Source organism: Aethina tumida, chromosome 3 (assembly GCF_024364675.1).
Source record: "Aethina tumida isolate Nest 87 chromosome 3, icAetTumi1.1, whole genome shotgun sequence".
Taxonomy (NCBI): Eukaryota; Metazoa; Arthropoda; class Insecta; order Coleoptera; family Nitidulidae; genus Aethina; species Aethina tumida.
In genome coordinates, this window is record NC_065437.1 from 23,408,246 (window position 1) to 23,419,049 (window position 10,804).

Consider the following 10,804-nt stretch of genomic DNA (forward strand, 5'->3'; position numbering starts at 1 on the left):
GAAGAAATATCGCACATGACCAAGTGGCAGGGATTTGGGATGATATCCGGTGTCGGGAAAACCAATTGTGACACGGAAAACCACTAAAAATCCTGTTTCATTCCCCCAGTCATCTGAAGTGGACCTGGCCCATATATCACACATACGAGAGTATTATACATTTGCTGATTATGATAATATTTTTTTTTATTCTAGAGAAATAAATTATAATGAAAGTGTCTTATTATTTTTTGAACATCTAGTCGCATGAGAATTGCACACTTCTCTGTTTACTTATATTAAATATATTCATAACGTATTAAATTATATAAAAATTTTAATTTTTGGGTCCATTAGAATCGCAATTCATCGCGTAAATTACACTGTCAGTAATAAATGATGTTTTTAATGGATTCTCGAGTGCGAAAATAAAAATTAATTATGTTCTCCGTTTTAGCACTCTTCTCTAATTGATGTCCACTTCCAAAATGGCATCAAAATCCATATGCAAAATGAATAACAACTAGTTATTTGTATAATACTGTATCAATTGTTCTATATTGTACGTTAGTGTATGTTAAATAAAAAAAGGTAGTTTTTTGGACACACATTTTCTTCGACAATAATTTGTCGATTTACATTCAGTCTTAATCCAAGCAGCGTTAAGAAAATAATAAAATTATTCCAAGGTATGTATTTCGTATTCTCTTCATTAATGTGACATATAATATTAGGGTGATATTAACAAGTTTTCTGTATATTTTATTAGAAACTTTTATAATTTAACACCGGCAGTCTTAGATAGTATTCTTTATGGCGTCTAAAATGTTAATAAACATAATTCGTTTTAAATTTTTGTAACTTGTAAACGCATTCATAAATTTACAGATGCCTTGTGGAGAGCCAGCAACCAAAAAGAAGGCCGCGGCCAAACCGAAAACGGCAAAATCAGACAAAAAACCATTGGCGAAAAAAACAACAGGCAAAAATCCGGTTGCTAAAAAAACTGCACCTAAAAAGAAGGTGAGTTGTAATAAATGTTAATTTATTTTAATTTGAGTTACTTAATTGTCAGTGGATGTTATATGTGTATATTAATTATATTTTTAAGGCTCCACGTAGAAGCTGCTGCGATTACGATTCATTTTCCTCATCAAGCGACTCAGATTCATACGATAGTAGTTCGAGCGAGGACTGTTGTATGATGAGGGGTCCCTGTCGACCAGTCAAAAAATGTAAACCAAGAAAAGGCTGCTGTTAGACAAGCATTTCACAATTTTTATCGTGCTGGACGTGATGTTTCCAATTTGACTTGTTATATATGTATTATTGTATTTTATTTTTTTGTACTTTTTATTATGTAAAATTTATGTGTTGGATATCCTTTTATAAATAAATATTTGATATGAAGTAACACGTGGAAATTTTAATATCCAATCTTTGTAAAAAAAATTCATATTCACAGGACGTATTAAATATTTCAAAAATTTGATGGATTAAACAAACATATATTGAAAATAATTAAGGGTACAAGGTTTGGGAGCAATAAAATGGTCAAATTCTTAATGTGACATAAAATTTCAGATAAGCATCAAGATTCTTTGATTGGAACATTTGCTGTCGTTCAATTCCTGATATACTACTGTGCGCTAAATTTTGTGTTCAGAATCCACCCTATGCAACCCCTATTTCAAAATCAGATTGGAGTAAAGATTAAATAAATACGTTCACTGCTACAGCTATTATTATATTGGCGAGTATTTTTATTATCGGAATAAGTAATTGTGCCTAGTTATCACTTAATCCTTATAAATTTGGTGTTTTTTATTTAATTCAAGGGAATGGAAACACGCATTTTTAATTTATTTATAATAAAATGAATATAAAATATTAAGTTTCACGTTTGAAAGGGCAACAACGTGTATGTTTACGTTTGATGTTTCATAGAACAAGTTTCCAAATGAACTTAATGAAGTATTTTTCAAAGCGACATTTAATTCTACTCTCAATTCGGCCACACATAAAATAAAACCGTAAGTAATCACAAAAAATTTACAAAAATATTGTAAAACAAACGATTTTTAATTTAATTAACACAACTTCATAATCTACACACGGCGAGTGACCATTTCAATTAAAATTATATTGCTAGGTACAGTGGTGGACAGATAAATAGTACACATTACTATTTATATTTCACACTCTATTTAAAAGCAACTAAAATATTTAATATTCTGTACAGTCTTCAATAAACGACAATTCGTCTAAATTTGAAGATTTTTGTGTTTTAATCCTTACTTTATGTTGTTCGATAAGTTTTCAATTTGATTCATATCCAGACTTTGCGTTAACCAATCGAGAACTTCAACATAATAACATAATAACATAACATAACATAACATCTTTTAACCAATTATGAACAATTTCTACATAAAAATCCACGTAACTGGTAAATTTCTGTAATGATACTATAGTATGTCCAGAAAAGGAACTTCAAATCATTACTTTTCATCTGCCGTGTTTTAAAATATTTGTAGTGGATCCAGGGTCCAAATTTATTTATTTGGAGGACGGGGAACGTTTTTTTTTTACCATCTTATCCTACCCTATTGAACATTCATCAATTCATAGTACTCTTCGCCAAAAGTCGGGAGGATAATTAATATATTTTTGTGTAAACTTTAATCCTGTCAGAATATTCTTTTTTATCTTTTTTCTTTCAATAGATTTTTCACTGAAATACATTCTTGTATGTTTGTTTCATTCAGTCTCCTAGGCACGCTGATACTCTTTGTTTCAATTAATTCATTTTTATATAATTTCGTTTACTGTTTCTTCCAATTGGTTTTCCTATAGTGTGACCCATTTGAAAGCCGGATAACCTCATAAAATTTGTATTTTTTGTTCGATTTTAATAAACTTTTTTTTCAATTGTGGAGCATGAAAATATGAAAATTTCACATTTTTTGACCTAAAACCAAAACCTACACGGTAATTTTTTAAAACAAAATTGACCTAAAGGTGCAAAAGTATGTTAAAAAAAATTATTTTTAATAAAAACTATTTATACAATCTGAATGTCCAAACTTTGTATTATGTTGTATTATTCCTATATTACAAATTACCGCGCAGAGGAGTTCGTTCTCACATATTGCCAACAGTTGCGTCAGAAACCCTAGCATTTAAAATCTGATGTCTAAACTGTCTTATTATGTGTTTTGTTGACTATTACAAGTTTTAACTGTGAGTCTCTTAATTCCGTTTTTACAACAAGTTAGTATTTTCCATAAACCTTTCAGGGCCGCCCATCGACTACCCTTAAGAAAATATCAAGCGTTAAAATTTTTAGGTTATACAATAGCCGCCAAACATGAATACCAGTTCATTAATGGATCAAACGATGACTAGTACAAGATTGCCGGTCCAAAAAATGGATCTGGCAGCCAGAAATGTTAACAAATCATTAAATGTGGATTGTTCCGCGCCTCGGTTAATTGACCAAATGAATGTTAACCTACAATGTGGACCAACAGCCAGTGGGCTTATCGACAATGATTATCCTCTATTAACTGGAATACCTTATGCCTTAAACAGCATGACACAAATTAAAACTGTCAGTAATGTGCCTTTACCACCTGAAATTATTGACCACTTTAATCGTATCCTTTTATCAATAACTGTAATGGTTTATACTTAATTATATACACAAAATATTTTCCTTAACTATTTTTTATAGACATTCAGTGCCATTGTATGATGGGTTTGTTTCCAGAAATTAACAGGGCTTGGTTGACTGTAGACAGTGATATTTATGTGTGGACTTATGAAGAAAATTCAGATTTGGCATATTATGATGGTATAAATGAGACAATTTTGAGTGTGGGGTTAGTCAAACCCAAACCTGGAGTGTTTCATAATTTTATTAAATACCTCCTAGTTCTAACAACTGCTGTCGATATTGTTGTTTTGGGTGTAACTTTTACTGAAACTACAAATGGTTCTGAGGATGAAATTCAACTGATACCAGATCCAGTGTTCACTATACCCACAGATGGGGCCACTATTTCCACAGTAATGGGCACTGATACGGGTAGGCTGTTCTTGGGATCAAAAGAAGGAAATCTGTATGAAATATCTTATCAGGTTTAAATATTGAGCTTGTTCAGTGATTTTATTATAATATTTGTATGTAATTTTTAGGCTGAAAGTGGCTGGTTTGGAAAAAGATGCAAAAAGGTAAACCTTTCAACCAGCACTCTCTCATTTTTGGTACCCTCATTTTTAAATGCAGCACTGAGTGAGGAAGATGGGATCACACAAATTGCAGTGGATAATAGCAGACATATTTTGTACACATTAACAGAAAAGGGGTCCATTGAAGTATGTGATTTGGGGGAACAAGGAAACACATTTTCAAGAATCACCAAATTAAGTCAAAGTTCACTAGTATCTATGGCTATGTCAACAGTTAAGTTAGTATAATATTTCAGTAGTATTACTCATTTTCACAAAACATAATTAGAAAATTATTTGGTGCTAAATAATACATTTATTTGCAGGACATTGGATAGTCAGAACTTCAGGCCAATTATCAGCATCTCTGCAGTGGAAGCTAGTGACTCTGGTAATATCAATTTAGTAGCAGTATCCCAAACAGGGGTACGCTTCTATTTATCAGTGGTTAGCATATCCAATCAACAGCCAAATCAAAGACCTTATACCCTGACTCTACTTCATGTTCGTTTGCCGCCCGGCTATTCAGCCAACATAACTGTGAGACCGAGGGCGGTGCACATGTCCAACTATCGAGACAGGAATTGTGTACTAATTTCGACCGTAAAAGAGAAAGACGTACTTTGGTGTCTTAGTTCAGATTTGTTTCCATTTAGTTCTAGTTTGATGGAAGCTTACACAACTATTAACTTAGATGGACCTGTTCTTGCAGTTTCAGAGGTAGTCACCCTATTTGGGACTCAAATTCAAATGATTATTATTGTTGTTGTAGGTAAGACATAACAATCCTTTGTTTGATAACTTTGTGGAGGCACCACCTCTTGTCGTCCGTCAACACTTCGAGGCTCCTAAAAAATACGTTGTGCTCACATCACATGGTATGCACATACTCATCAAACTGCGTCCAGTAGATCTTCTACGACAGATCTTGAGAGACAGTCACGGACACAACTCAAATGCCCTCAAGGCGTTCTTCACTATCCTAAAAGAGGACCAAGCCTGCGCCACCAGTCTTATTTTGGCTTCATTAGAAAACGATGGTAACATGGAGATAGCTGATAACGCAACTAGGGCATTTTTTACCTTTGGTGGTGAACCCAAAGTCGCGCCGAAAATGAATGAAACCAACATGTGTAGGTTCCACAAAAATGTTATTTGGTCAACTTTAAAGCTCTATTATTAGTTGCAGGTTCGTCAATTTTTTCCCCGAATATTATCTCGACACCAGCTACCAACTATCAGCAGAACTTATTCGCACCCAAATCTTCTAATATGTCACAAACCATGTCACCACATTCCACCAGTTTTGATATGACCTGCCCATTCCAATTTTCCTCTAAACACAATGGACTGTATTTGTATCTGGGTAGAATCCTTCGTCCCATCTGGAATAGGCGGTGCGTCGACAAAGTCTGCATCGATGGAAAAAATATTACTGTACGTATATATTTCTTTTATGTTAAAAATGTATTAAAAACTTCTTTATAGAACGTGAGCACGATATCAATTATGGACTGCGCCATGATCCTGAACAACCTCTCTGCCCTTCACAACTTCATCCTGCAAAACACCCAGCTGGCGTTGTTCAACGCGTCTTCTACCGGTAACAAGTCGATGAACGTGAACCGTATGAACGTTACTGTTAACGATGCCCAGGTCGAGGAACGACAGAGCCTTGAAGCCCTCAAAGTCTTCGTGGGCCAATGCTGTCAGATTCTTGGCCTCTGGCGCATCCTGTGCGAGCATCAGTTCCACGATCTGATCGGCTCGTTGCCCGAGAACCATCAGCTAGTGTTGCAACAAACCACGTTCCAGGAGTTATTCATTCACAGACACGATGTCTGCTCGATGTTGATCGGCACGCTAGTCAACAGCTACCTGGGCGACAACGCGTCCGTCGATTCGATCAGTAACAAGCTGCGGGAGGTGTGTCCTCAGCTGTACAAAACTGAAGACGCGGCTTTCTCAAAAGTAAACGATTCGTAATGTATTTTAACGTGTTAATATAAAACTTCTATACTTTAGGCAAATGAGATCTTGAAAATGTCTAGAACAGTACAAAATACGGATGAAAAAGAGGAAATGCTCCTGTCCGCCCTTCAACTGTGCAAATCTCTTGGATCCAACATCAATTTTAGCGAAATTGCCAGGCAATTTACGTCGCTTAAAGCTTATAAAGCCGTTATCGAATTGTGTCACTATTACGCTCAAAAAATTGATCCCGATGGTATTGCCGAACACTACTACAATAACGAAGATAACAGCGGCGACCGCCAGGGCTACAACTTTTACCATAAACGGTAAAATTTTATAATATTGATTGTATTTACAGATATTAACATTTTTTAATTTTTAGAATGGATATTTATAGAGAAATACTGGCGATGTTGGATACAATATACTTTGAGCAGAATGAAGGACATCCGCCTACGTTATGCGACGAACATAACTTAGATTCAGTGGTAATGCTTTAATTAAATTTATAAATTACACCATACTAATTGTTTTCCCTGTTTCAGACTAAGATAGTAATTAGCCAAATATTGGATTATCCTGATGTCATCATGCATGTTGCTCTTTATGAATGGATGGTGTCAAAGAACATGACTAGCGATTTGATCAAGATCAATCAGCCCTCATTAGAAACCTACTTGAAACGTGCCTCCAAAAATGAGGAAAATAACGTCCCCGTCATGAATTTATTATGGAAGTATTATGAAAGCAACGGCAATCATGCTGCTGCAGCCAAAATTCTGCACAACCTCGCCTGCCAGATAGGGTATTTGTATACTAATTACATTTTATATGAGTCTATAATCATATTTTTCAATTATAGTTCGACTGTAACGTTGAGGGAAAGACTGACTTACTTAGCACGAGCGATTATGTGCATGAGAAGCGACAAAGTGGGATATGCACCATGTCTAGGGGTATTTTTAAGAGATTTGGAAGACAAAATGGAAGTAGCTAAGGTGCAAGAACAAATATTAAACGCCATTATAAACCTTGAAGGTTCTCATCCAAGAGCTCAAGAAGCTATAAACGCATTAAACTCAGGTTTATACGAAATATCCCAGGTAATATTAATAGTCTGTGATATACTTATGGGTATTTATTTGATTAATATTCTTGTAGCTGTATGCAGAATTTGCTGAACCAATGGAACTTTTAGAGTGCCAGTTAGCTATTATGGATTGTGCAGGACACACGGATAACGTAATGATCGAACACATTTGGCGTCAGATTTTGGCAAACGAATTGCGAAGAAGCAGTGGTAGTGGTACAGATAGAATGGCCCAAGTCATGACTAAAGTCAAACAGTTGGCCAGACAATATTCTAATTCAAACACTTGTTTCCCTATTGGTATCTAATTTAACTTATACGTTTATATACATACTTATTAATGTAATTTTAGATAATATTGTATATGAATTGGAGTTGCTTAATGCTAAACTGGGTGGCGACAAATACATTGTGCCCCAAACATTAGCCAATATCAATGTACCATTTGAAAAACTAATTAGTGTGTACAATAAGTAAGTAAAGTACATATTTTAAGTTTATATTTTAATCATTTCTCTCGTAGTTTGATCAGTTTTGCGGCCAACGACCAAGAATGGCAAAAAGAGGAAAACGAATTTCATCTATCTGAAGCTACAGCTGCTCTAATATGCTCATTTTTAAATGATCATGATTCATATAGCAGTGTAGAAAAGTAAGTTAATCTAAGTTGTATGAATCTTCATACTCAACTATATTTATATTTTAGGAGACGAATCACCTCACTGTGTCAAGACACTGTTGCGACTTTATTTTCAATTCTTTATAGTAAACCAAACTCTGATCATCTGATAAACCAATTAAGAAGTATAAAGGCTCAATTGGCTAGAATTTAAACTAAATTTAAGATTGAATGAAACTTACAATTGCATTTTATTTAGTTATAATATTGTATATTTACCTATATTGAATTTTGTCATGTTTTAATATTTTCAAAATACATTGTGCTAGATGAGAAGAAACTTTTAATAATAAATTATGTTTTATTTAAAAAAATGTACAGTTATTTAATCACATATTATACAATCCATTTCAGATTCATCAACATTTAGTACAATTCCTTCTCCTTCTTCATGACTAGATTTTGTAGCAGAATGTTCATTTTCTGCATTTAAATCATTTTTATTGTCCTCAGTAGCAGAACTTGTAGAATCGCAAATTACATCTACCTTGTTATTTGTACTCTCTTCAATTTTATTTATATTTGAATTTTGCACATTTTCTTTTTCTAAAGACACACCATCAGTTTTATTTTGATTTTCTCTTACTCCTTTGGATTCACTAGTAATAGTTTCTTGTTGTTGTGCATGTGAGGTAACCTTGTCATTTTTATCTAAATTTTTGTCCATTTCTTTACATACATTGATAATATTTTCTTGGTCATTATCACCTTTCTGTTTTGCAGATTCTTGTTCATTTTCTGATTCACTTGAAGTTATAACAATTTCATTAGTCTTTGGAACTTCAATAATGACAGCATCTTCTTCATTATCAGAATCTTCAACCTTGATGTTACTTGTAGTTGGTTCATCTTTTTTGTTTTGCTCCAACAAAAGTTGGGACCTAATTGCTCTTGCCCTGGCTTGCAACTCCAGTAGTTCTAGCACACTCATCAGACTTTCTTCATCTGCCTTTACTTTTGGTTGTTCTTTTTTTTCTCTCTTGATCTTTTTCTTGAAAGATTTGCCCTTAATGTGGTGTTTTCTTTTATTCTTTGCTTCTTTGTCTGCAAAATAGAATGATTTGTTTGTTATGTTTTTACAGAATGATCCACAACTGTTTAGTCAATATTTCGAAAATTTTTTGTGTAATTTGGATATTAATTATATAAAATAATTATATATTGGGAACAGGAAATTAAATGTAAACTATCTAGAAATAAAAATATTAATAGAAGACATGACAAGAATAATTAATATTCATTATGGCTTTAAATTTTCATTTCAGACATAGTTAACAAAAGTAATGTTTTTAAATTTTATATTTTAAACATATCATTGCTATTAGTGTTGTTCAAGTTAGTTTATAGAATTCCATAAAAATGATACTGCTGAATTTGTTAAGATGATAAAATCTGGCCCTCCCTATAAAATCTTATAAAATGCATACCAGAATCTAAATCAATAAAATCATCTTCACTAATATCATCCAGTGATATTATGTCAGAGGTTTTATCTTTAGATTTTTCTTCTTCAGGATCAGTGGAGTCTTCCTCAAGATTTTGTCCATCAAATATACATTTTAATCGCTTATTTGATATACCAAGCAGTTCTTCTAATAACATAGAATTGATTTCATCTATTTTCAAATGCTACAATAAATAATCACTGTAATATGAACAACACTAAAGAAAATACATACTTTTAAACAGTGTGGTGCCATGGCTTTAATCTTCTTCGGTTTTATAATTTTTAGTACCTCTTTCATCAATTTTACCCTATCATCCATATAATAAGATAGTTCATGGTCTGAACCATCGTCGTCAGAATCCAATTTTTGAGCAAGTTTCTTGAGCTTCTTTTTTTCCTTCTTAATCTCAGTCATATTACATGCATAAATTGCAACAATTATTTAGGTAAATTGTAATATTTAATGATTTAATTCGTTCGTTTCCACATTTCGTTTTGTTTTGAGATCCTTTATCTAAATTGAGTGTGATTTACTTTTACCTGTTACTTTATTTTGATTTGTAAATATTGTTGTGCAGATAACCACATAACCTTTCGGTTATTGACGTTTATCGTTTGATCAAAAAATCTCTTTTTCAAATATGAAATGAACGTGTTGTGTTTTTCTTAAATGTTAAAAGTTGTATAAGAATATCATTATGAGTCTGTGCTATTGTACTGAATTTGTATATTTGGATATTTAAATTGTAGTTTGTAATTCATATTTTTGTAGTTAGAATAGTAGAACATTTCAGGATGAATTTCTAATTCAAATGAAGATATATTATTATGGATATTTTTGATAGATAAATTTTACAAATTATAACATATTTATTAAAATGTGTCTGTTTATGCAAAAACTGTCACTGAAAACTAAAAAGGTATAAAAACTTGTGATTGGATACTTATTTTGATAAAACAATAAATGAAACAGGATAAATAATCACATTTTATGTAAGAAGGAAGTTGTCTGGTTTTGCAAGGACGGTCCTCATGGGTATATTGTAATCACTGTAAAGCAAAATAAAAATGTTGTGTGGCACGAAATCCATATACAATTCAATACATATTTTTCTTTGTGACAAAGCCATTATCGCTCAAGGACTAGACATGGTTGCCTATCTTAAGGGTACAAATATGGTTAATATAAAAACTGAAGAATCGTTACTTAGTTTTTCTCTTTGTTAACGCTAAATAAAGCTTTTGAAAATTTTTCCGAATCATGATAAATTTATCTCGAAACAGATGAGTTGAAAAGTAATTTTAAGGCCTTGAAGAAGTAAGGAAATAAGCAATATGTTTATAATGATGGTTCAAGAAAAATGGTAATTTATTTCGTTGTTCTGTTGATAAAAGTGGCGGG

The 10,804-nt window shown here is 32.7% G+C and overlaps 2 protein-coding genes and 1 long non-coding RNA gene across 3 annotated transcripts; 2 read left to right on the top strand and 1 right to left on the bottom strand.

Moving 5' to 3' along the window:
* Nucleotides 1-548: 548 nt before the first annotated feature.
* Nucleotides 549-1,393, top strand: LOC109608685 (uncharacterized). Its single transcript, XR_002192312.2, has 3 exons — nt 549-668; nt 868-1,002; nt 1,091-1,393. It is a non-coding gene; the product is annotated as an uncharacterized LOC109608685 (long non-coding RNA).
* Nucleotides 1,394-3,148: 1,755 nt separating this feature from the next.
* On the top strand, nt 3,149-8,235 carry LOC109608623 (nuclear pore complex protein Nup154). The gene is made up of 16 exons (XM_020025129.2): nt 3,149-3,252; nt 3,329-3,638; nt 3,716-4,122; nt 4,180-4,451; nt 4,539-4,932; nt 4,985-5,345; nt 5,396-5,649; nt 5,701-6,183; nt 6,238-6,512; nt 6,569-6,674; nt 6,732-6,991; nt 7,049-7,289; nt 7,348-7,576; nt 7,629-7,749; nt 7,800-7,928; nt 7,983-8,235. Exons 2-16 carry the CDS (start codon nt 3,350-3,352, stop codon nt 8,107-8,109), a joined length of 3,948 nt encoding a protein of 1,315 aa, XP_019880688.2. The 5' UTR covers nt 3,149-3,252; nt 3,329-3,349; the 3' UTR covers nt 8,110-8,235.
* A 27-nt stretch (nt 8,236-8,262) lies between these two features.
* On the bottom strand, nt 8,263-10,028 carry LOC109608682 (DNA ligase 1). The gene is made up of 3 exons (XM_020025204.2): nt 9,635-10,028; nt 9,383-9,584; nt 8,263-8,999 (listed from the first exon to the last, which is right to left on the bottom strand). Exons 1-3 carry the CDS (start codon nt 9,815-9,817, stop codon nt 8,281-8,283), a joined length of 1,104 nt encoding a protein of 367 aa, XP_019880763.2. The 5' UTR covers nt 9,818-10,028; the 3' UTR covers nt 8,263-8,280.
* Between the last annotated feature and the right edge of the window lie 776 nt (nt 10,029-10,804).

Coding starts and splice junctions, on each gene's coding strand:
- LOC109608682 (XM_020025204.2), bottom strand. CDS start 9,817: ATGACTGAGATTAAGAAGGAAAAAAAGAAGCTCAAGAAACTTGCTCAA. Junction 9,585..9,634: donor TGGCACCACACTGTTTAAAA/GTATGTATTTTC, acceptor TATTTATTGTAG/CATTTGAAAATAGATGAAAT. Junction 9,000..9,382: donor TTTTATTGATTTAGATTCTG/GTATGCATTTTA, acceptor TCTATTTTGCAG/ACAAAGAAGCAAAGAATAAA.
- LOC109608623 (XM_020025129.2), top strand. CDS start 3,350: ATGAATACCAGTTCATTAATGGATCAAACGATGACTAGTACAAGATTG. Junction 3,639..3,715: donor AATTATTGACCACTTTAATC/GTATCCTTTTAT, acceptor TATTTTTTATAG/ACATTCAGTGCCATTGTATG. Junction 6,992..7,048: donor AACCTCGCCTGCCAGATAGG/GTATTTGTATAC, acceptor TTTCAATTATAG/TTCGACTGTAACGTTGAGGG.